This window comes from Nannobrachium achirus (assembly GCF_963921795.1).
Source record: "Nannobrachium achirus genome assembly, chromosome: 1".
Taxonomy (NCBI): Eukaryota; Metazoa; Chordata; class Actinopteri; order Myctophiformes; family Myctophidae; genus Nannobrachium; species Nannobrachium achirus.
This window is the reverse complement of record NC_137810.1, coordinates 49,252,185-49,278,668: the sequence shown is the minus strand read 5'-3', so window position 1 is coordinate 49,278,668 and position 26,484 is coordinate 49,252,185. Positions and strand designations below refer to the sequence as shown.

At 46.0% G+C, this 26,484-nt stretch overlaps 3 protein-coding genes across 3 annotated transcripts; 2 read left to right on the top strand and 1 right to left on the bottom strand.

Annotated features, from left to right (window-relative positions):
• Positions 1 to 685: 685 nt before the first annotated feature.
• myoc (myocilin) lies at positions 686 to 25,359 on the bottom strand (the record flags this gene model as incomplete). Its single annotated transcript, XM_080724832.1, has 5 exons — positions 686 to 1,270; positions 1,916 to 2,133; positions 9,303 to 9,395; positions 9,976 to 10,044; positions 24,810 to 25,359. 5 exons carry the CDS (start codon positions 25,357 to 25,359, stop codon positions 686 to 688), a joined length of 1,515 nt encoding a protein of 504 aa, XP_080580958.1.
• On the top strand, positions 11,435 to 12,580 carry LOC308300390 (non-homologous end-joining factor 1-like; the record flags this gene model as incomplete). Its single annotated transcript, XM_080744208.1, has 1 exon — positions 11,435 to 12,580. The coding sequence occupies one exon, from the start codon at positions 11,435 to 11,437 to the stop codon at positions 12,578 to 12,580; it is 1,146 nt and encodes a 381-aa protein (XP_080600334.1).
• Positions 13,683 to 14,990, top strand: LOC308300283 (CCA tRNA nucleotidyltransferase 1, mitochondrial-like; the record flags this gene model as incomplete). Its single annotated transcript, XM_080744102.1, has 1 exon — positions 13,683 to 14,990. One exon carries the CDS (start codon positions 13,683 to 13,685, stop codon positions 14,988 to 14,990), a length of 1,308 nt encoding a protein of 435 aa, XP_080600228.1.
• Positions 25,360 to 26,484: the final 1,125 nt, after the last annotated feature.

Below are 26,484 nucleotides of genomic sequence, written 5' to 3'. Positions count from 1 at the left end.
ATGACTATGTTGCACAGATACATGTAACATTTCAAGACTCATGCGGAGTGTGAGAGCAGTAATAGTTGGATCCACTAACATGTTTACCGTTTAAGTACTGTAGGTAGGCAGAGAAGGTAGTTTAGTACATCACAGGTTCATTTTAACGAATGATATGCTTACGCTATCAATTTTATACAGTCAGAATCCCCCTTTTGCCAAAGGAATATTATCAAATGTTAATGTCCTCGACTCCTCGTTCATCGAGTTGTACAAGATAACCAAAAAAAGAAAAACATACACCTGATGTGAACACAGTAGAAAAATAATTATTCTATTTTACACGCTTGTGGACCGTGCCACAGTAAAAGCCTTCCCACTGGAGGAAAAAACGAAATAAAATACACAGTTTGGGCAGGTGGGTGGGTTGGGAGGGGAAGGGTGGAGTGTCCCGTTCTTCAATAAACTTGATCTCACTGGAGTTTAAGTAGTTAGGCTATAATCTACAAATGGATATCGATGTTCTCACATTCTAACCGCTACTACCACCACCACCACACAGTGTGGCAGTGCTCTGAAGCTATGAGTCTTTGAAGCGGGAACAGTTGAGAGCCCGTGCACTCCGTTCGTGACCAGTCGCGTAGGATGAATCTGGCCCGTCACTCGCCATCTTCCTTTCAGTGTCTCTCAAGCCCTGTTTGAGGCCTCAGTTGGCCTGCTGGCCGCCCCCCAACCGCACGTTGTAGGACACGATGTGGAAGTTGTCCCAGGACAGGAGCTTCCTCTGGGCCGGGTTGTAGTCGATCATGCTGTTGTAGCGGAACTTGTTCTTGAAGGGTATGGCCACCCTCTTGCCCTGGCTCTTCTCCGTGTCGTACATGTAGTTGATGGTGGTGTTCGGCGAAGAGTAGCTGGCGACGGTGTAGAGCCTGCCGCAGATGATGAAGGAGTTGGCCACGGCAATCTTCCTGATGGTGGTCTCCCAGCTCCGCTTCACCTCCAGGCTGTGCGGGTCGAGCTTGGAGATGACGATGGCACCCTTGGCCTTGCTGGTGGAGTAGACGGCCCACAGCCCTTGCTCGTCCGCGGCCAGGTCGATGTCCGTGTAGCCTCCCCAGGAGTAGGGGTACTGGCCGTGGAAGCCGGCGTGGGGGAGGTCGCGGCGGGACGCGATGCTCTCGGAGGCCAGGTCGTAGCGGAGGATGGTGCGGCTGCGTCGCCTCTGGTAGTACAGGGAGCCGCGGTACAGGGTGGAGCCGGTGCTCTCCACGGCCTCTGGCAACAGCAGCACCTTCATGGGGAAAGAAATATACAAGTGTTGATATTGTTGGTTGTCGGGCCAATATTCAAACTTTGTCTTTTTGTAATGTCCTACTTGATCATACTAGTGTCACACAAAAGTAGCAGATCTACAAGTTCGAAACGCTGCGTGAAGCGACACATTTTGAACTTGTTGATCTGCTACTTTTATTTTTTTCCTTTGAACCCGACAGTTTTGGACATATGAGGTTTCCACCCGACAGACGAGATAGTCATAAATAATGAAGCTATCAGAAACACTGGCCAAGCTTGAGTTACAGGCCTGTCACAGTCCAGTGAACATCCTAACACTACATCATTAGTACTACCTTTATTGGATTGTTAATATTGTGTGTGCGCACACAATTCACATATTGGTATAAACTGGTTGAGGAGACAGAGGTACAGTACCCGATGGCCCCGAGGACACCACAGGTCTTTAGACTACATATTTACGTACCGTAATATGACATACATAAGGTTATATAAAGTAACAATGTACAGTAATTCAGGCCAGGGGTGCCTTGGATGAAAGTTATTTACAAGGGTGCCCTGACAAGATTTTGGGAACCACTGGTTTAGAGCACTACAAAAGGTTATAGTTACCTTTAGAGGGAAACCATTTAGTTGTAGTTACCTTAGAGGGAAAGCCTTTGGAGAGTTGTTCCATGTCCTCGTAGCCAAAGAGCTGACGGACCTCTGAACCCACGGTGTCGATGCGCCACAGCATTTTGGATCCGTAAGGGGATCCGGCTTGAGCTTCGGGGTCCTGCATCCAGACGCCATATTTACCGGCTATGGTGTCGGCCTTTCTGTGAACCTCTGGCTCACCCACTGAAACCAGCTCACCACAACCTGTTTGGGCAGAGGTGGGGAGGTGGGTTAAACAGAGGAACAGATGGAGAAGAAAATGGACAGAATAACAACACATGCAGTGCAGTACAGTGACTGTCATGGGTGACATCAGGAGTTAAACCCACTAAAACCAGGAATGCATCTGTGTCATTTTAGATTTTAGCTATATTATTATATATGTATTAATATAGCAAGCATACGTTTTTCAGAAAACTGTTAGGATTTAGAACAGTGGTTCTCAAAAAGCCAATCTACAAGCTCACAGCACATTTTTTAATATCTTAAATCCTGGCACAAAAAACTTTCAGATAGGAGTCAAATACATGTAATTTTGTTGACATGAAAAGGTTTGAGATCCACTGATTTGGGTTCACCCCCAAAAATACTTTTTTCCCCCTATAAATTTCTCATGGAGACTTGAATAAATGGATATTTGTTTTGTTTGTCGCATTCCTAAGCCAATAATGTGATGACCAGCATTGGTTCCCTATGGAGACACAACGTGTCTCTTCAAATTATTAGTCAGAGCGTTTCAGGCAAAAATCGTGCACTTTATGAAAGAAGCATGACATTTGGCACACAGTTAGAACATGCCATAATGGAACATTTTTGGCTATAGGGGCATCGCAGATTTGTCTTGGGAAACTTGTGGGAGCCAATTAAAGTTGGGCTCTCATAGACTTTACTATAGACTATAGAGTAAAGTAATACAAAAAATCAATATGCTTTAAGTAGCATGTGAGGGGTCAAACTAGGTGTTTTTCGGGATTCTGAATCCAATGCATTTGTTTTGCACGAAAAACATTCCTTTCCAAGAAACGTCCGCCACAAAACTGAAAAGTGATGACCCATCACTAAATCATAGTTTTATTGCCAAATGATGGGGTCAGTTTTTAGCTCAAGGAATGTTTTTCCTGCAAAACAAATGTTTGCATTGGATTCAGAATCCCGAAAAACACCTAGTTTGACCCCTCACATGCTACTTAAAGCATATTTATTTTTTGTATTATTTTACTCTATAGTAAAGTCTATGAGAGCCCAACTTCGATTGGCTCCCACAAGTTTCCCATGACAAATCTGCGATGCCCCTATAGCCAAAAAAGTTCCATATGGCATGTTCTAACTGTGTGCCAAATTCCATGCTTCTTTCATAGAGAGCACGATTCCATCAAAATACTGCCCGAAATGCCTGGACTAATTGACTTAGGAATGTGACAAAAACAAAAAAATATCCATGAATTCAAGTCTCCATGGGGCGTGCAATCAATTGCAAAAAGTCATTTTGGGGGTGAACTATCCCTTTAATAGCGGAGCGGCTAACTGCTTTTTTTCACCAGAATCTTTCAGTTCATGATAAAAGCGTGAAAATTGGCATGGACAGTCTCCATGGATCACTTGACAAGAAAATTGTCCGAGGCAATTGAAATTTCAAGATGGCGGCCATTTTTCAAGATGGACACCACCGTAGTGAAGCAATTAAGTGATATAAGGGTTTATTTGATGATGCAAGCATGAAAATTGGCATGAACAGTCTCTGTGGGTCACTTGACAATAAGCAACCCACAGCTATTTGAAATTTCAAGATGGCGGCCATTTTTCAAGATGGCCACCACCTTAGGGAGCACTGAAGTGATATAATCGTTTATTTGGTGATACAAGCATGAAAATTGCCATGAGCTGTCTCAAAGGCTCATTTGACAAGAAAATGCCCACAGTCACTTTAAATTTCAAGATGGCGGACATCTTTTTTAAGATTGCCACCACCTAAATGGAGCATTAGGCAATATAATTGTTTAGTTAGTGACACAAGCATGCTAATTGTTATGATCAGTCTCTGACAAGAAATCACTTCCAGCCACAAATTTCTATTTTCAAGATGGCGTCCCACTGGATCCTCAAAAGATCCCTTTTCTCATAGAAATGTATGTATTTTTCATTAAGGAAAAAATTATTTTAGATTACGCTAAAGAACCACTTTCAACACATGAATATACAACTGTGTTGATCATAGATAGATTAGAAAATAGTCAATATCTGCACTACCAGGGCACAAACTGGATGGTGTACAGATCACACAGGATTTGAATGGCATTGGATGAACGATCGGACTAAGTGTAGGGTTACGGCATGAACTTAGTTGTATCCCTTACATCAAAGTGCTTGGTAAAATGTGGTAAAATGATAAACTACTGCTGCTGAAGACACAGAAGATACCAAATATATCCATATTAAGAGGCCAAGAAGATCCCAGCACTCAAAAGCTTTGTGCTTTATCTGTGAAGATGAGAATGTAACGTCCCCTATACAGGACGCAATGATAAGCTTTGCAAGGAGCTTCTTGTCACTTAGATTCCTGGCACATTCATTAACCCTTTCATTAAGTTTCATTGTCATTGCGTCCTGTAAGGGGGACGTTGCACTGTCATCTTCACAGATAAAGCACAAAGCTTTTGAGGGCTGGGATCTTCTTGGCCTCTTGACATGATATCTTTGGTGTCTTCAGCAGCAGTAGATGCTCTCTTTTGGGCCCTTTCCAGCTCTGTGTTGTTTACAGCTTGAATGATATTTTGCCGTGTGTCTTGTCAATGTGCTTTCTATACCATCACCTTCATCTAGTCGGGTTGGACTAAGTAAGATAGGAAAAGCATTGATTTTATTTATAGTGACTCATATAATAGACTACATGACAACCAGGAATAGTCTGGTGACCACCAGAGAGACGGGTGACAGCCGGAATGTAGACGACATCCGGGAGCAGGTTGGGTTAGCGCCCCAGCTTGTGTCTTCCATGAGGAAGAAGCCCAACAACCCCACTGTGAGGCCTTTAGGAGGGCCATTCAAGCCACAAGCGGAGCCTGCATGCATCACCACCATTGGGCCAGGTGGAGCCTGCAGTACCATTGTGGCTCAAAATCCACCACTCCTGAGTGAAATGTCTGGGGCTGGAGTATGGTGCAACGCACAGGTCCTGGACCTGGTGAGACATAGGAGGGGCCCGGACAGGAGTCAATCCACAAAGCTTAGTCCCTCCATGCATGCGCTAGATTTTCCTCTCCCAGTCTCGGCCGAGTAGTTCCAGAGCGGTGGAGTGAATGGTCCTGTCTTTCTTTAATGGGACTGATGGTGGGTAGCTACCGGGACATAAATCGGGACTTAATCAACCCCGGCTGGGTCAACCAAGTGAGGGGCATGATGTTGCGAGACCCGAAATCCTGATGAGCTTGGGCTACATCACTGAGGTGCATCCATGCAATGTTTTTTTTTGTTCTGAAATAATGGAACATTTCTTGCAATGGTATCATAACCAAGATTGTGCTCTCTGCTGAATTGTTTTTCCTCTGTGACCTGCTGACAAATGAAACATCTGTCCCAGTTAGTTTTCTCAACTGTTATGATGGCTTCTGTCATGTCTTAGGCAGAGGCAGAGGGTTTATCCTTGAACCACATTTTACCAAGCACTTTGATGTATGGGATACAACTAAGTTCATACCTTAACCCTACACTTGGTCCAATCGTTCTTCCAATGCCGTTTAAATACTGTTTAACCTTGGCTCGGCTCTCCCGTGCTGGCACAACCTGTCAATTCAGGTGCAGCTATCTGTTTTGGGGTAATTAGACAACATTTGGGATACTAACTTTCAATTAGCTGACATTGAACCTCATTCTGAGTTTAACAGCAGTGATATATCACCAGCGTGTCCTGGTAGTGCAGATAATCTCTCTTTTCTAATCTTTCTATGATCCACACAGTTGTATTTTGATGTGTTAAAAGTTGTTCTTTAACATAATCTAAAATGGAATAACACCAAATCGTCCTTAATGAAAAATACATACATTTATATGAGAAAATGTACCTTTTGAGGATCCAGGGGGCCATCTTGAAAATAGAAATTTCAAGTGGCTGGAAGTGATTTCTTGTCATAAAGACTGCTCATATCAATTTGCGTATACTTGTGTCACTAACTAAACCATTCTATTGCTTAATGCTCCATTTAGGTGGTGGGCTGGTGGCAATCTTGTAAAACGGCCGCCATCTTGAAAATTCAAGTGGCTGTGGGTGGCTTATTGTCAAGTTACCCACAGAGACTGCTCATGTAAATTATCATGCTTGTATCACCAAATAAACCCTTATATCACTTAATTGCTTCACTACAGTGGTGGCCATCTTGAAAAATGCCCGCCATCTTGAAATTTCAAGTGGCTGTGGGTGGCTTATTGTCAAGTGACCCACAGAGACTGCTCATGCCAATTTTCATGCTTGTATCACCAAATATACCATTACATTACTTAAATTCTGCACTAAGGTGTTGGCCATCTTGAAAAATGGCCGCCATATTGAAATTTCAATTGCCTAGGACAATTTTCTTGTCAAGTGACCCATGGAGACTGCTCATGCCAATTTTCACGCTTTTATCATAAAATGAAAGATCGTAGCACTTAACCGCTCCGCTATAATAGGTTAACCGTAACATGGTGAAAGGAATGTGCAGAGGAGCAACGTGTACAACTGCCGGAAGGAAGGAGCAAGCAATCTGAGAAGAAGGGAGATCTGAGAACTGATGAAGGGTATGAGGTGATCGTTTCTCATGGAGATGGAGGACGTTTGGTGCCTGACGTCTCTGTTAACCCCAGCCTCTCTTGAGTCAGCCCCCCCTTGTCAGAGCAGCAGTGCTGGGGCTGCGTTGAGGGTCTCTCTCTCTCCAGCCAGGGGCGTCACAAGGGGGGGAAAGTGGGACTGAGTTACTGGGGCCCAAGGTGGAGGGGCCTTAAAGGGATATTCCACTTTCAACAGGGAGCAGTGGTAGGGCTTCTCTCCACATACAAACCCATTGTAACTTCAAACTCCATTTTAACCATGATAGATTCATTAAAAACACCCATTATTTTTTCTGGAGACTCATTTTACCTTCCTAATACGTGAGCAGGCCATGTTTTTTCGATAACTTTTTCATTTATTTTTAATAATTATTTGGAAAAAAAATATTATTAAAAATAAATGAAAAATGTTATCGAAAAGACACGGCCTGCTCACATATTAGGAGAGTAGTATGAGACACCAGAAAAAATAATGTGTGTTTTTAATGAATCTATCATGGTTAAAATGAAGTTTGAAGTTACAATGGGTGTGTGTGGTATGGGGAGAGGCCCTGGGCCTGGAGGGCCTGGTAACATTTTCATCAAATATCTAAATATTCAATCAAGCTAATTAAAAACTGTCCAGGGTGTTCATAAAAGCCTGATTAGATGATAAAATTACCAAAAGTTTTTTTGAAAGTGAAATACCCCTTTAATTATTAGCTATTGAAAAATAGCAGATATACCGAGCTTGTAGATCCTGCTATTTTTGAAAAGTCGTGAAAATGTGTGCAAATCTTTGAATATAGGCCTATGTATTTTATTAAGCGAACATTTGTAACTCAAATTTTGCTTCCGGGGGTCCCTGGAAGTAAATATTTTGAGATGGGGGTCCATGGCTGGCCAAATACATATCATTTTGGGGGTCCTTCACATGAAAAAGTTTGAGCACCACTGACATAGAAACATTGGTTTTATTCAAAGACTTGCACAAATGTTCACGATTTTTCAAAAATAGCAGATCTACAAGCTTGCAGCACGGCACTCTGTGCTGCATTGTGAGCTTGTATATCTGCTCTTTTTCAAAAGCACAAAATAATTGTGCGGGGGCCCGCAGTGAATCCTTGTAGCCTATACCCAGGGCCTAGAATTTGGTGCGACACCCCTGTCTCCAGCACTTCAAGCCTCTCAGTCCCGGGGGAAAACGATAAGGTGAGCGCTGCTGTATATTTACCTCTTCCCAAAATACCCACTGGACACCGCGGGGCCATGCAGGAAGCAGCGCTGGAGTTGGTTTTAGATATTATAAATACCCCCTCATTACCATGTTACCGTTACCACTCTTTGTGGCATAGCGTCTTCAGAGATGCAAAGACTCCCGTGAGCTTTCGATCTGCTGCTGCTTTTTCGAATCTTTGGCCAAAGACGGCCAACACAGGCTCAAACTGAAACATCATGGGTGGCTAATCCAGCTGCCGGAGGGGTCAAATAGTTTTTTTTTTTTGTTATCAAATATTTTTATTTTCCATAATCAAAAGAAAAATGCAATTAACAGACAAACAACGCAAACAGAGGGGGGGGTCAAATAGTTAATCTCTGTGTGACATCCTTGTTAAGGGGTGCTCTCTCTCCGCTCATATTTACAAGAAAGACGCACACGAAACTCGGGACAGTCCCTCATAACTTGGCATGGCTGAGGTATTCTCGCCCCAAATGCTGCAGTATTAATAGCAGTATTTGCTTTGAGGCTGTCAACGGGGGGCGTGTGGGGGGGGTGAGTGTCATGTTTGCAGGGTCAGATGAAGATGGCCGGATGGGGGCTGATGGTGGGGTTCTGAGTTGCCGGGATGCCAAAGAGTGAATTGTTGTCCAGATGGTTTAACACAGAAGAAGTACTTAAATGTTCGCTGTCCGAAAGTGTCTCCACATTTTGACTTTACTTTTCTTCCCGTAAATAAGTATGTCATTTTACAGTGTCACACAAAACAACACAAAAGTGTGTGTGTGCGTGTGTGCGTGCGTGCGTGTGTGCGTGCGTGCGTGCGTGCGTGCACGTGTGTAAGCAGTGGCGTCACAAGGGGGGGGAGTGGGACTATAGGGCCCAAGGTGGAGGTGCCTTAATTATTTTATACTTTAGCTATTGAAAAATAGCAGATCTACAAGTGCTGCGCTGCGAGCTTGTAGATCTGCTTTTTTTTTTTTATCGTGAACATTTGTGCAAATCTTTGAATATATGTATGTTTTAAGCGAACATTTGTAACTCAAATTTTGCTTTTGGGGGGTCCCTGGAACTAAATATTTTGAGATGGTGGTCCGTGGCCAAATACATATCATTTTTGGGGTCCGTCACATGAAAAAGTTTGAGAACCACTGCCATAGAAACATAGTTTTTTCAAAAAACCTTCAAAGACTTGCACACATTTTCACGATTTTTCAAAAATAGCAGATCTACAAGCTCACAGCGCGGCACTCGGTGCCGCGCTGTGAGCTTTTATGTCTGCTATTTTTCAATAGTTAAAGCGCAAAATAATGCAGTGAATCATTGGGCCCAGAATTTGGTGCAACACCCCTGTGTGTAAGAAAGAGAGACTGACCTGTAGTGTCCTCGGGGCCATCGGGAGCAGGTACCTCTGTCACCTCAGCTTTTAGCTCCTGAAACCCTGGAAGTCCGTACTGCCATGCAGGGTCTGACCAGAGGGGCAGAGATAGGCATTACTTGGTGGGTAAAAGTGCCAGTGCTTTATTTGTACTATACTGCTCTACAAAGCCAGAGTGCAGTAACTACGAACAAGAAATGGAATGATAAATGGGTTTCAACTGATCAACTGGAGATAAAGATTTATAAGTGATATTACACTGATTGTATATCTGTTCTTGAGGTACATTTTATCCCCCAATATCATGAAGGCCAATTTGACCTTTGGGTGTGTCCAAAAACGTAGTTACTGCACTCTGGCTTTGTAGGGCAGTGTAGGTATTATATGTAGTGGTGAAAAAGGTACTCTGATGAAGTAAAAGTATCAATACTGCATTAGAGAAATACTCTGTTCAAGTAAAAGTCTGGAATTCAAAATGTACTTGAGTAAAAGTAATTGGCATCAAATGTACTTAAAGTACCAAAAGTAAAAGTACAAAATGTTTGAAAAAAAAGTACAAATCTACGATCCCACAGCGACGCGTTGTGAGGTCACCGATTTAGTTCTGTACCCGTATTTATGCAATGAAGCGGTTCAAGCGAGAGCCAAAAGAAGAAGGACGTTGTCTTACCTCTCAAACTGCTGGTGTCTCCCTGCTGCCGATTAGGCCTGGACATCAGATGAGACATAGGACTGGAACCTGGGGAAATGCATGCGTAAACACACACACACACACACACACACAGGGAGAGAGTGTTACAATTTAGAGCTGACATTTGGCTCTCGTTCACTGACAATATTCAGAGAATTAGACAAGCACTCGGTTCCTATTTTGGGTACAGGATATGTGTTGCCCCCGTGTCCACTTAAAATGTAATTCAAAATACCATAACCAATGCATTAAAGCTTGGAGGACATTTGTTTGTATAGATGTTTGCCAAGCCGGATGCACCCATAGGGTTCCCTCTTCCCCTGGGGCCCCGCCCCTTCTGTTCAGTATCTATGTGCCCCCAGGAGGCTCAGATTATGAATACCAATATGTTACAAGAACTATGGGCAGCTTTTACATAACCTTTGGGGACTTGTCACACAACATCAGGTGGGCAATGGCAGCCAACAATATGGGTCAACACAACAATATGGCATCCCTGTGAATTAATGTTGATGACACCAGTCTTGCCCAAATAGAGGGTATGCATCATGTCATATGCCACTCATGTAGACTGAGTGGCAAAACATAAAGCAGCTTGAAGCATTGGAGTTTGGAAGCGCTCGTTGGGAATTCTCTCCTGACTCCTCCTCACTCTTACTAACTCCTCGTGACTTCTACTAACTCTGTTTTTGAGCAGTGAAACCACTCATACATTTCACTTTGTGTGTATTAGCATGGAGATCCGTGCTCATACTGTACACATAAAGTAACTGACGTCACAGACAGCACAGCCCATACAAGGAGATATGTGTCGTGTGTCGTGTCGTGTTTGCGCGGTTCACTTCGCACAGGTGTGCTTTTTTGCCACTCAGTAGCATAGAGATAGCTCAGTAGGCGTTCCTGCATAACTTCCGGGTAGGATGATGTCACGCTATACCCTCTATATGGACGGAAGGTGGAACAGTGGAGTTAATAGTGAATAGTGAAGTGAAAATATTCACTCAAAAGTGAGAACATAAGACAAGGATAAACAAAGACCTGACTTTACTTAGAATCTATGCTTATAACTCGTTCTATGTGGATGTCAGACTTTATTATTTTACTATATTAATGCTCTACTTCAGGGGTGTTCAAAGTGTGGCCCAAGGACAAATTTAATACGGCCCGTGGCTTCATTCCTAAATTGTATTATAAACGGCCCACCAGCACCATCAAACAAGAATATTTTCCCAGAGTATAATTTGCCAGGATTCCTTTTTCCCTGTTGTCTCATTCTCGAGGGGTCAAAGAAACAGATCCAGTGAACAGTTCGCAGGTCCTCTCCCCCAGGGTGGAGGTGATTATGCGGCTGAGAACGGCGTCTGGGTTAAAACAGATCCTTGTCCCAGGTCCCCCCTCTGGGCCTGGGGGTAGTGGGTGCATTCCTTGGAGCCCTGTGATGGAGAACAGTGACGCCTTCGAAGCAGAGGATCTTCTGCACTGCCCCTGGAATCCTGTGTGCATCAGCAACCGACAGCTCCTGGCCAAGGCTCGCTTCGGGGACACCGCCTACCATGTCCTCTTGACTGACATGAACTGTGTCTGGGAGGAGAGCATGGATGCTGCGGCCATCCAGAGGAGAGCACAGGAGCTGAACAAGCGCTTGCGTGCCCCAGTGAAAGCCTTCTCCTCCCACCTGCACGATGTGGCGTGGCCCTGCCTGATGGGCGGTGGGCCCGCGGAGGAATCCGTGCAAGTGTCTCTGGTGCGCCATGCGGGCAGGCACCTCGACGTCAAGCTGAAGAGCGAACTGGCGGGCCTACCGTTCTACTGGGAGTTCCGCTGCACCTCTGCCCCTGTGACAGTGGTGTGCAGCCAGCTGGTGCGCCCCTTGCTATTGATGAGTAGGCTACTACAGGGGCAGGTGGAGCACATGGGCGGGTTGCTGCTGAGGAAAGATGCTGAGATCCAGGACTACAAGGAGAACGGAGCTACGCTCAGTAGAGCACGCCTGCAGACAGAGCTTTTTGATGAGCAAAGCCACGGAGGGAACTTTGTTACACAGACTCTTCCCGAGCTGTGTTCCGGGCAACAGGTTGGTTTTGGGTTGGTGGGCGACCTCCAGGCCCTCTACGGGGCCGTCGTGAGCCATGGCACGCGCAAACGCAAGCTGTCGGAGGAGAGCGGCGACCTGCAGGCTCCTCCCACCCAGGAGGACACAGAGGTTGACCGCACCCTTTCTCCAGGTGAGGACACAAAGGTTGACCGCACCCCTTCTCCAGGTGAGGACACAAAGGTTGACCGCACCCCTTCTCCAGGTGAGGACACAAAGGTTGACCGCACCCCTTCTCCAGGTGAGGACACAAAGGTTGACCGCACCCCTTCTCCAGGTGAGGACACAAAGGTTGACCGCACCCCTTCTCCAGGTGAGTCGGCTGTGAGCGCTGAGCCGGACGATGGAGGCAGAGGTCAGAGTGGAGACGTGGATCGTCCTGGTCAGATGCCCACCAGCACGCAACCACAGAGTGTGCCGGTGAAGGCAGACCCTGTGTCAGGCTCCCCCTTGAAACCAAAGAAGAAGAAGGTGAAGGGACTGTTCTGCTGATAACCAGTTTCTAGGACAACATAGAAGACAAATAAAGAGCATCTGTTCTGCTAAATGCCTAAATTGTAGATTGTAAAGAAAGGCTATTTTATTGTATTTTTACCTTGCACGTCTGGTTATATTTGCTAATGTGACATAAGGCTGAGTTATTTGTGTTTTGTTCAGAGCACACACCTGACAAAATGCCATTGATATTAAATATTGATGATGATCGTTAAATTAAACTGATTGGTCCAGCTGTTTCAGAGATTAGTTCTTGACAGACAAACGGACAGACAGGGACAAAAACATAACCTCCCCTCTTACCTTTAGCCTAACAGAGATAATACAAAGTCTCACAAATACAACTATGGTGTCAGAAATCCCATAAATACATAAATGTGTTGCAATTTGTGGGCTTCACTGATGCAGAGTATTTGTACCTGTTATCTCAGTTTTGTTAAAGGGCCCCTGTCCAGTTCTGGGTCCCCCTGATCACTGTTTGGACATATAAATATTTATACTAAATCGCTTAGCAAAATGGAGGCCACTCCATTCCTAATGACGCCTGTCGTCATATGAGTCTCGCGTGTGCCGCCAAAAACCGTGGGAGGAGTAACGTGCCAAGGTTTTGGGGTTGCACTATAAATAAATAAAGATGAACAAGATGTTTTCTGTTTCTGTTTGACTTTAACAGTTATTTGAGAAAGTCTTAGCTGTTACTGTATATCATTCTAAACCACAGCCTCTTTGGGCTTGTTACTTTTATACAACGGTTACCAAAATAGTAACATGAAAATCATGGACATATTAAATTATGTATCAGAGGGTAAGCCGTCTAATTGAGCGTTTGTCTGTCTGTGTGGCTATGCAGAGATTTACTTCCTTTGTTTGCAAGTTTAGACACGGACAAACACACAGACACTGCTAGACGGCTCACCCTGAGGAACCACGCCGGGAATAAAAGTCATTGTTTGATCTCTGCTACCATAGCAACCATGATATTATCACAATACGCTGTAGCTATGACGCAACAACTTGGGAGAGTTTGTGGATATATAAATAATGTATGAGTATGACTATGAGGTCAAGTTCTGTTTGGAGATTCAGAAGGCTCACTAACATGCGGTTGGAGGTCGGTTGTTTTCGGTACCTGTTGACAGATGGCCTGACTGGCATTGCAGATCTGTTTCAGAAGCACCATCATGAGCTGAGGATAGCAGGGGGTGCTGTCAGGGACCTCCTGTCTGGGAGACAGCCAGAGGATGTGGACTTTGCCACCACAGCCACCCCAGAGCAGATGAAGACCATGTTCCAGACAGCAGGGGTCAGGATGATCAACAACAAAGGAGAGGAGCATGGGACCATTACAGCTAGACTGCACAAGGAGAACTTTGAAGTTACCACGTTGCGAGTGGATGTTAAGACGGATGGACGACATGCCGAGGTAGAATTCACCACCGACTGGCAGAAAGATGCTGAGCGGAGAGACCTCACCATCAACTCTATGTTCTTAGGGCTAGATGGAACCGTATATGACTATTTCAAAGGATATGAAGACCTGCAGAACCGTAAAGTTCGGTTTGTTGGCAGTGCTGAGCATAGGATCCAAGAGGACTACTTGAGAATACTGCGGTATTTCAGGTTCTATGGCAGAGTGGCCTTGGATCCAGGTGACCATGACCCTGAGACACTGCAGGCCATCAGGGAGAACGCCCATGGCCTAGCAGGTGTATCAGGAGAGCGTATTTGGAAAGAACTCAAGCTGATTGTGGTTGGGAGCCACGCTGCTCATCTTGTGGAGGTCATGTATGATCTGGGATTGGCCCAATACATCGGTTTACCGCCACATGGTGACATTGACGAGTTGAAACGGGTGTGGCAGCGTGCCAAGGACCACTCACCTAAACCCATGACGGTCCTGGCCGCTCTTTTCCACTGCTCGGCGGAGGTAGAGGACGTAATGGACATGCGTCTGAAGGTTTCCAACAAGGAGAAGAATCTGGCTCTCTTCCTCATAAAACACAGACAAGAGCTTCACGCGAGCCAGGATTACCCTGACAGCCTCAAACCCTTCACTGACTTCATCATCGATAGTCGGGATGTGGACTCTGAGAGTAAAGTGTGCGAGCTGCTCAAGTATCAAGGGGAGGACCTGCTGCTGGCAGAGCTCTGCAAATGGTCCAAACCACACTTCCCTGTTGGCGGCCACGATCTGAAGAAGATAGGCATCACTTCAGGCAAAGAGATAGGCACCGCCCTGCAGGAGCTCCTCGATGTTTGGAAGACAAGTCACTACCAGATGGAGAAAGATGAACTCCTAAAGGTTTTGTCACAAAGGTTTCTGCAGAACAGAATAAATCAAGACATGCAGAAGCGAGATGAAGACAACAGAGCTGAAGATGTAAAGGTTGAAGGTTGTTCATTCTAGAGAGTAAGTGGTCAATCAGTTATCATCAGGTCCAGACATTGCAAACCGAAGGAACAAAGAGAACTAATGGGAGGAGACTCCAACTGATTAGATAAAAGTAAGCTTTGGCAGAAAGGTTTTTCCTCTGCAGAGCAGACCAAGGAGAGGACGTTCTGGTTATCACATTCTGTTTGTGAACTCACACTGGACCCAAAAACAACAGAATGCTGTCTGTTGAGAACAACGGAAAGTTGACACGTGTGAGAAAGAATCCTTATCGTATCCTTATCACTGAGACACTTTATTTCACACAGTTTCTGTGAAAACAAATCTGTGTAGTCTACTTTGTGATGGTACCCATGGTAACAAATACAGTGTCTCAATATGAGGAGACGTTTCTGTCCATATCTCCAACAACAGTAAAGCGGGAGTGTATCTGAAATGGCCTGCTGGCACTCTGTCCTTTTAAACTAGACCAGGTCAACCTGGTTGTGCCAGACCCCTTGTCTGTCATCATCATGTATGACATCATGCCTTTTGTAGGCATGTCATCATCATGTCATCATCATATATACCCTTTATATAGAAAACCCGGACCGACATTTGCTTATGTAGGCCTACCCATTTCATGGGTCTGGCAAAAACTAAGCAGGCAATGCCTGTTGTACCCATTGTTAGAGTATTTAGTGCGGTACCCTTAAAATCATATTATACAATCGTGTTTGGAGACCACAGTCTACAGTATGACCTCAGTACTGAGACGACATGGCATCAGGGATTTCCATCATACGTGGGCATAAAAGGGAACACGGACAAGACAATGAGATTGACACACCTGTACACCTTCCAGTCCACGTCCATATTTTCTCAAATCTGTGTGAGTGAGTGAGCAAGCAAGCAAGCGTGTGTCCCCCACATGAACCAATCAACTTCAGACTTGGTGTGCATATTGCTGATAACCCGAGGGAGTGAAGATTTGGGGTTGTCCAAAGATATCACTAAGTCTGCAAATTCCCATATATGGAGTGCCCTGATGTCATCAATATGATGTCATAGTGCGGACATCGTAGCCTGGCCTGGACTTCATATTTGGGCATGACTGACAACGGAACTCTATATGTGGGCATAAAAGAGAGATCTCAATATATGGGCATAAAGGGGACACAGTCAGACGACTGGTACAAGATTTCTATTCTCACACTGACCTGGTCATGTCTATCGCCTTTAGACCAGGTAGACTTGGCACAGTCCAAGGCACATGCAGCCGCTTGATGAAGACTTTAAACAGGAAAGAGCGGGAAGAAGTAAAGTATGTTGTCATGCTGTGCATACTGTGACAACATGACTTGCTACCCATGTCAGTTTCAGTTTACAATTTACAATGTAGGCATTTAGCAGATGCTTACAAGTATGACATCGGAGTAAACAGAGTAATAAGCATGAACCTAATCAACAAACAACAGGGTTCAGTCGCACAAGAGTGCAAATGGAGCAATGCAGTGCCTCAAAGAAACTAGGATAAACATTGAACCTAGCATCTGTCCAAACAGCATGCTATCTAAATAACATTCTTAACAAGTAAGTCATTTATCTTAACTAGATGCCATTACGGTCCTAAAGATGTTGAGCAGGTACATGCTAGACTTTAACAGTTGCATTTTATTCAGAATGCTTCTGCAGTCTGCACATGTCCTCTCCACAACCAAGAAAGTGAATCACATCACTCCAGTTCTCAGTTCTTTACACATGGCTTCCTGTGTACCAAAGACTTGATTTCAAAATAATACTGTGCTGTACGTTGCTTTATAAAGCACTGAATGGTTTTAGAGCCAAAATACATTTATTATCTTCTGCTACATTATGGACCTTCCAGACCTCTCAGGTCGTCTGGGAGACTGAGACGGGTCTGTTTTACGTCCCCCCGAGTCAAAACTAACGTTCGGTTTTTATGCATCACATAATCTAGAACAAACTCCTATAAAACAGCAAGTCTGCTGCAACTATCAGTTCTTGTTCTCCTTTTTTTTAAGATTTATTTTTGGGATTTTATGCTATTATTGATATATAGGACAGTATACTGACTGACAGGAAATGGGGAGAGAGATGGGGAGTGACACGCAGCGAAGGTCATAGGGATTTGAACCCGCGACACGCTGTCAGGCTGGCATTGCATGAAAAGCAAGTCTTTTGCACACCTACAAAGGCGACAGGTGCATCGAGGAGAAGACCAAACAAAGGTCGACGAACTGAAAAAGAAAAACATCTCACACACACACTGTTTGCAAATGCAAACAGACGTCTTTTAATCACATTCCCATTAAAAAAAAGAATGTGTATATATATATATATATATATATATATATATATATATTAGGGCTGCACCATATGGACACAACTTCATATCATTTCTTTCGCGATTCGCCTTTCGCGATACTGATATTGTGCATGGTCATACCTCGATGACGATACAATAACGATATATTGTGCAGCCCTAATATATATATATAGGCCTATATTAGACAGTTTGCGCGAGTTCTTTCTTTTTCAGGCTGGCATTGCAGCCTAGGGTGCCCAAACCACCACGCCGGCGACTCGGGCCAACTATCAGTGTTATTTTAAACCAAAGCTGAATATTTTTCTGTTTGCCTCTGCCTTTAATGTGCCTTAGATCTTACAGTTTACAGTTTACAGTTTAGGCATTTAGCAGACGCTTTTAATCCAAAGCGACTTACAATAAGCAGATAACATCACAATAATAAACAAGATAATATGTCAGTACATCATCAACAATATAACAAATGCAAATGGATATCTATCTAGAAAAAACACAATATAATCAAAGTTCTGAAAAAACCTAAAAACCTTAAATTGAATATAATTTCATAATGTGTTTCTTTTGTACTCTTTTATGCTCTAAAGCTCTGTGTAAATTCCCACTAGGCATTCCCACCAGGCAAGATAAAGAAAATAAAAAATAAATAAAAATATGGTTCTCAATTGAAGTGGATGGTATAGTGTCCACACTGGATGCTACCATCCACTTCAATTGAGAAAGATATTTTTTATCTTTATCTTGCCCGTGGGAATGGCCTTTAAAGCACTTTTAATGGCCTTTTTGTTGAAATGTGCTATAAACTTACCTTGCCTTTGCCTTACACATCCATCTACATAGGAATACCAGAGTTTAAGCAGATGACGTCTGTGTGAATTTAGGAAAACAATATTTAGCGTGTGAACTTTATTTGAATGAGCCCCATAGGGGGGTATGATGATGACACTACTGACAGCAGGGAATGTGCACGGTAAAGATCATCATTTAAACTCTGAAGAGTGTACAAATGTTCAGGACCATTTGTATCTACTAGTCTTTGGAGTTAAATTAATACAGAGCGTTTTACTGTGTGACAGGCAGCATGCAGGAAACAAACACCTCTGAGCGGATTCCCAGCTGCTATGGAGTCAGACGGGCGGTAGGGCGGCTCACCGCAACATACACAACACGCACACAGGCGCGTCACATCAAATTCTGGGCCCTGGGTACAAGGATTCACTGTGGGCCCCCCATGAATGTTAACTATTGAAAAATAGCAGATATACAAGCTCACAGCGCGGCACCGAGTGCCGCGCTGCAAGCTTGTAGATCTGCTATTTTTGGAAAAATCGTGAAAATGTGCGCAAGTCAGTGGTGCTCAAACGTTTTCATATGAAGGACCCTGAAGATGTATATGTATTTGGCCACAGACCCCCATCTCAAAATATTTAGTTCCAGGGACCCCCAGAAGCAAAATTTGAGTTACAAATGTTGACTTAAAAAATACATATTTTCAAAGATTTGCGCACATTTTCACGACTTTTCAAAAATAGCAGATCTACAAGCTCGCAGAGTGCCGCGCTGTAAGCTTGTATATCTGCTATTTTTCAATAGCTAAAGTTACTAGGGCCCCTCCACCTTGGGCCCTGGTAACTCAGTCCCACTTTCCTACCCCTTGTGACGCCCCTGCACGCACGCACGCACGCACGCACGCACGCACGCACGCACGCACGCACGCACGCACGCACACACACACACACACACACACACACACACACACACACACACACACACACACACACACACACACACACACCAGTGGTGGTAAGTAACTTTTACACCGCTACAGTTATTTGAAAACTTTAGTTACTAGTTTTTAGATCTAAAATTGTATTACTAAACATACAATAACCAGGTCTATATATACAGTATTTAGGCTATTTGAAAATAGCCGATCCACAACCTCACAATGTGCACGATGCACTGTGAGCTTGCACTGTAGATCTGCTATTTTTAAAAGATTTGTATACATTTTGAACTTGTGAAACGGGACATTCTGCACAATGACTACTTTTACTTCTAGTACTTAGTACATTTTGATGGGGGGTTGGCGATAGGGCCTTTCGGTGTGGAGTTTGCATGTTCTCCCCGTGTCTCCTAGGGTTGATACCCTCACAAAAACATGCAGTAATCCTGGTCTCAATAATGCCTCCCCCTGGCCAGCCGGGGCGCCTGATGGAGGGAAAAGGAACTGGTTGGAATGACGTGTTCCTTCCATGTGCTACGTCCATCCCAGGGAAAATCCCCCCCGTCAAGTGAAAAGAAACAACTTGGACTACCCATGCATTGAAGGAAGCATGAGGTCAGTCCGCTGTCTCCCCAGGCGCGGAAGAGGGAGAGCAGAGCCCAGGATTACATAGGCAATTGGCACTGAGTGAAAATGGGTTACAAAATCGTGGGATAAAAATTGTAAGAGTCAAAAACATTTTGGACTTTTTACGCATGCATGTGAGCACACTTGCACGCACGCACGCACGCACGCGCGCACACACACACACACACACACACACACACACACACACACACACACACACACACACACGACACTGTAGTCTCCCTCCAGGACCCCTGTGATGCCCCATGCCACTGCCAGCTATCAGTCATACTGGACACAGCAGCTCAATTGGAAGCGACCCCAGTAAATGCTGTCCCACTCACTCATTTTTCCCCTCTGCTGCTGCTCTTCTCCCAACTTCCATCTCCCTCTCTCCCCCTCTCTTCCTGCTCTCTCCATTATCCTTAATCCTCTCTCTCTCTCTCTCTCCCCCCTCCTTTACTTTATCCCTCTTCGGTTCGGGGCTCATCCTGAAACCATTTCTGTGTGGCATGTTTGATGTCAAACGTTCAAAGTGTGCTGGCAGCAAGACACAGGGAATGTCTGCTACCCCTGAGGCTTGACGATACAGTAATGTGTTTATAAGAGAGCTGCAAGTGGATACAAAGTGTGTGTGTGTGTGTGTGTGTGTGTGTGTGTGTGTGTGTGTGTGTGTGTGTGTGTGTGTGTGTGTGTGTGTGTGTGTGTGTGTGTGTGTGTGTGTGTGTGTGTGTGTGTGTGTGTGCGTGCGTGCGTGCGTGCGTGCGTGCGTGCGTGCGTGTGTGTGTACACTATTTATACAAACATGTGCCTGCGTGCGCACGTGTATGGGGCCTGCAGTCCCAGTGAGTGATGAGTGACTCATAATGACCCCTAATGAGAACACATTGAACACTAGCATCTGGACGCCCCATGTTTGGATCCTCCCTCGACCGGACGGACAACAGCACAGGGATCGCGTGATGCTGAGGATGTTGTTGGATGCAGCCGTGGACGGTTTGAGGAATGCTAGCGGTTTTGGAGGCGAACGGTCGGCCAGTGGAAAACGTCTTCAAATGATGTAAAGTATTTGGAGATGCAAATATGCAACAAGCCACACCTATAATATGCCACCGACGTTTTGTGTTTTCCGTCTGTGAGAGAATGGACTTCAGTTCTCATGGCAGGCACGTGCACACATAGACATCAAAGGGGGCTACTTTTATGGTGAAAGAAATGCAAATGCCCTCCTTCCATGCCATACCTGAAGGCAGCATTCAAGAGAATTGCCTTGTCCAAACTCTCCTGAACTTGAATGACTCATCTTGATCATGCCTAGTTCAGTATGGTATCAAGCTCCGAAAATAGCCAACCTCCAAGCTCAGCGCGACGCGTTGTGAGCTTGGAGGTCGGCTTTTCGATATTTTCCATCAAAAAGCCCCTGCCTCTCTAACATTCTCTCCATGTCCCTCCTCACTGGGTTAATGGAGGAGTCTTTGTAGAACGGACCTCAGTACTCACTGGGTTAATGGAGGAGTCTTTGTAGAACGGACCTCAGTTCTCTCTGGGTTAATGGAGGAGTCTTTGTAGAACGGACCTCAGTTCTCACTGGGTTAATGGAGGAGTCTTTGTAGAACGGACCTCAGTACTCACTGGGTTAATGGAGGAGTCTTTGTAGAACGGACCTCAGTTCTCTCTGGGTTAATGGAGGAGTCTTTGTAGAACGGACCTCAGTTCTCTCTGGGTTAATGGAGGAGTCTTTGTAGAACGGACCTCAGTTCTCTCTGGGTTAATGGAGGAGTCTTTGTAGAACGGACCTCAGTTCTCTCTGGGTTAATGGAGGAGTCTTTGTAGAACGGACCTCAGTTCTCTCTGGGTTAATGGAGGAGTCTTTGTAGAACGGACCTCAGTTCTCTCTGGGTTAATGGAGGAGTCTTTGTAGAACGGACCTCAGTTCTCACTGGGTTAATGGAGGAGTCTTTGTAGAACGGACCTCAGTTCTCTCTGGGTTAATGGAGGAGTCTTTGTAGAACGGACCTCAGTTCTCGCGGGGTTAATGGAGGAGTCTCTGTAGAACGGACCTCAGTTCTCGCGGGGTTAATGGAGGAGTCTTTGCGAGGGGAGGTCATCATGCCTGACTACTTGTCAGCTACACAGCAGCTCCCACAGGACACTGCCATTCATCATCACAGGCCAATGTGTCACACTCACATTCCTCACCGTCTTGTCTTGTGTATGAGTGTGTGTGTGTGTGTGTGTGTGTGTGTGTGTGTGTGTGTGTGTGTGTGTGTGTGTGTGTGTGTGTGTGTGTGTGTGTGTGTGTGTGTGTGTGTGTGTGTGTGTGTGTGTGTGTGTGGTGGACATCAGGGCTATAAACAGGCAGAACACCAAGAATCCAAACAAGCTATAGGAGCGAGGCCCAACCGGTTTGGCCTTAACTCCCCTGGTCACTCCGAGGCCTGCTCAACCCCCATAATCACAGGTCAAGAGAGCTGTTAGCTCTGATTCGGCCACACGGTCGTTTGGCCTTAATAAGGAAGGAGGCTTAACCACGGCCAGGCTCCTTTTCTGCACAGCACAGCCACTGAGCGTTTGTGCTGCGCGTTCTATATTTGTTCCCCGTAGTCATAAATCACGGGTTGCATTGTAAGTGACTCGTATATTTTGAGATTAGCATTTGCTACACTAAACACTGTCACCACTTCTATACGCGATAACCATTAAGGAATATAAAAATAAGCTCCCCCTTAAATGTCACATATCCAGCTGAGGAGGAGAGATTTATGCTTCGTTGCCTCGCCTTCTGTTGATGGAGCAAAGAGATGTTTTTGACTGACTGCAGGGCACTTTCAACACCTTGCACATAGGCACGCACACACACACACACACACACACACACACACACACACACACACACACACACACACACACACACACACACACACATACACAATTCCACAGTAAAGTTATGTTTGCCCAAATGGTTTTTGCTTTGGACTCCCGGGCCGCTCCTGGTAATGCGTTCCTTCCGCTGGCGGTGATCTATTCTCCGTGTGCTGCTGGGCTCTCCAGGGGGGGCCTCTCTGTGTGTTTTAGGATTCAGGTGCTAACATGAGGAGCTAAGCAGATAACCTGCAGTATGAAGGGAAATATATATATAGACTCCTACTGGGAGAGAGAGAGAGGGGAACGGGGAGCTTGGGACGGAAGGATTTATGGCAGTTAGCAATCTCAGCTTTTACAGGCTGCACACACAGAGAAGGGAAGGGATAGCAAACAGAAGCTGAAGAGGATGGAGACCCAGGCTTGGTGAACAAGACAAGACAGTGGATGAATAGGAGAGTGTGTGTAAGCGCTGTTCAGTCAACGCAAACACACAAAATACCAGAAATGAGCCTTCCTAAACTCAGCACAAAGGCACCCTCTAATCCATGCACTCAAATAGAGTGCCCCCCCTGCCCTGCCCTGCCCTGCCCTGCCGGTACCCCATCGACCCATCAATCCTGACACACGTGTGTGTGTGTGTGTGTGTGTGTGTGTGAGAGAGAGAGAGAGACAGTGTCCGGCGTCACAAAAAGCCCCGATGTGAGTCCGGACACGGAGACCCTCTATCCCCGAAGTCTGGCCTCACGTTTCAGCCACGCCAACCCACCCCTACCCCACCCCCACCCCCAGCAATTCCTCACACCCTCCTCGCCATGCGGAGGGAAACACCAGTCATAAAGCAGCAGAACCAGGTCATAAATACTGATCCTGCCCTCTCCGGCTCGCCCAGCCTCACCCCCTAAAAACAGACAGAGAGAGAGAGAGAGGGGAGCGGAAACCCGAACCGAGACCCTCCGCAAACTCGCGTGGCCTCCAAAATGCACGCCAACTTATACGTACATAAACACATGCACACATGCACACATGGCGTGCACGCGCGCGCACACACACACACACACACACACACACACACACACACACACACACACACACACACACACACACACACACACATACACTCTAATAGCTCCATCTCCACCACAAAGGCAGGCAGATATAGTGGCAGCATAAACCCGACCTTTGTCCCCACTGTTGCTCCCAATCATATTCAGTAGGAAGAACCTCACTGACGCGCACACACACACACACACACACACACACACACACACACACACACACACACACACACACACACACACACACACACACACACACACACACACACACACACACACACACACGGAATCCCCATACACTTGTGCTTGCCCCCAGCATGTTGTGTGCCTTTACATGTGCCTTAACATTCCACACAAGGATGAAGTGTTTGCGTTGTATCTGTGTTGAAATGAACCCATTAGTCTTTCAACACAAACACACATCTCTGTCAACCTCAGTGTATAGGCAAGAAGACCAAGAGCATGTACTGTACACAGTCAATAACTGTAGAGGTCCAAATGGACCCTTACACTACAGGTCTCTGAGATCTAAATTATAAGACAAATCTTGAATCATGAATGTACGGTGGAAATGCAAATATTATATTTGGATAGGGAAAGGGTGCTTTTTATACATTTTGAATCATATTAAAGGTTGCTTGGTGTATTATTATTTGAGAAACAGGTGTACAGCAGATACATGCCCCACAGTTACACAGTCATTCTCCCTTTCCCTATTCCCTCCCTCCACCCCTCACTCACTGACAAGCAGAATGACCCATACAAAACATCCAGAGATACATATTTCGTCCATGCCTTACCCCTTACCCCTAAACTTGTTTGCCTTTTTTTACTATTTTGAAAAACATATCGTCGTTGTCCGATGAAAACCTTGTATGTCCAAAACCGTTAGTTTTGCATTTATCATTTTAAAAATGACTTAAACTAGTGAAAACAGCCGATCTGCAAGCACACAACGCCTCGCACCGCGAGGCGTTGTGTGCTTGTAGATCTGCTGTTTTCTCTACTTTTGTGTCACAGCCTTGTATGATGAAGCAGGGCTTTACTTTGCGAAAGAACGTACACATTTGAAACTTGGAGATACGAGGTTTCCACCCGACAACGACGATATAAAAATACTTCAAATAGCTGATCTACATCAAAACATAAGCTTGTTGATCAGCTATTTGAAACATTTAAAAATGTTTTTCAAAATAGGAGGCATGGACGAAACTAGGGCCCCTATAATCTCTTACCTCCAGCGGGTCTGCTCAGGCTGGCGTCCTGCCGCGGGGGGCTGGGTGGCGGCGGCGGTGGTTGCACCTGGGGTGGACAGGGCTTGTTCCTCAGCCTCTCCGTCTCCCTCCTCATCTCCTCCAGCCGGCGCTGCAGCCCCTGCACCTCCCTCTCCAGGCGCTCTTTCTCCCCCTGCAGCAGGTTCCTCTCTCCCACCGCCCGGTTCAGAGCCTCCTGGAGCCCGGGCTGAGACCCTCCACCACCGCCGCCTCTAGGAGGAGCCCCTGTCTGAGGACCCCCTGTCTGAGGACCCCCTGTCTGATCGCCGCCGGCTCCGGTCAGCCTGGACACCAGCACCTCCAGCAGACCGAGGCGAGCTTTCAGACTCTCCACCTCGGGGCCTCCGGCGGCTGTGGGGGCCTGGGGGCAGCTGGCCTCGCTGGGGCTGGGCACCACGAAGGTGTACTGGCATCGCCCGCTGCGGTCGTTGCCCCTCCACAGGGCGGCGCGGTCCTGCGCCGTGCCCCCCAGAAAGAGGGCACACAAACACGCGGACAGCAGGAGGAACATGGCCGGAGAAGATCCTTCCCAAAAACTCACAGTCACCACTCACTATACGCACAGGGAAAAGGTTGCCAATCTATCCGGAGACTTTGTTTCTCTCCCTCTCTCTCTCTGAAGACTCCTGTTGCCCTTCCTCTTTGTTCTTCTCGGTGCAGGTGTCACAAGGTCAAAGCTCTGGCCCCCGACTCTTTAATCCCCTCTTCTTCTTCTTGTCACCTATGTTTTATGGCTCCTCTGTCTCTCAGGTGCTGGCTAGTGTCTTAATTCTTCTGTGTCCTTTTGGTCAGGTCCTCCAGGTCTGTAACACTGAGCCCTTCCCCACCGGCTCACAGTTATTTATACAATCTGGAAGGGAGGGCAGGAGGGAGAGCAGAGCAGGAGAGGAGAGGTGAAAGGGAGGGTGGGGGAGAGAGAGAGAGAGGGGAGAAAGGGAGGAGGGGGAGGAGAGGTTTTTGGGAGTGAGATTATAGGAGAGAGAGAGAGGGAGGGAGGGGAGGAGAAAGTGGCAGGAATGGGATGTTGTGTGTGTTTTGGGGACCGTCTCGGCAACAAAAACATTCCATTTAACTAGTGTGTGTGTGCGCGTGTGCATGTACATGCACACGTGCATGTGTTCATTTGACTCTTTGTGTGTCACACACGTGCCTGTCTGTACCTTTTGTGAAAGCCTTTGCGTTTGTGCTTGTTTAATAGGACCCAACAACGCCATAACGCTGGCTCGGAACCCGCGTCATTTCGAGTCAACACGTTTTAAACAGTCAATGCTCTTCTTCGTTCCTCCTGGACAACAAAGCCAACTGGCGTCCTCCTGCAGACAGAGAGCTCCAGTTCATCCGAGGGAGAGGAACAGGGGCCAGTAAGATCTGGCCCCCAGAAGGGAGGCAAAGCTGAGACACATGGGGTACGGTTACCGTCCTGAGGAGACAGTGTCCCCTTTCAGCCCTGGTAGGGGGCCAAGGCATGACGCACACTGCCAATGGATGTCATCATTGGGAAGAGCTAAGGGTTACGAGCCCATCAATAACTGCATGCCAGGAGCTGACCCTCACCCTGCCCCCGTTCTCCCACAAGTGATGTGGAGAGGAGACGTGTTGCATGCATGCACTGACTGGTGGGTGCATGCATTTGTGC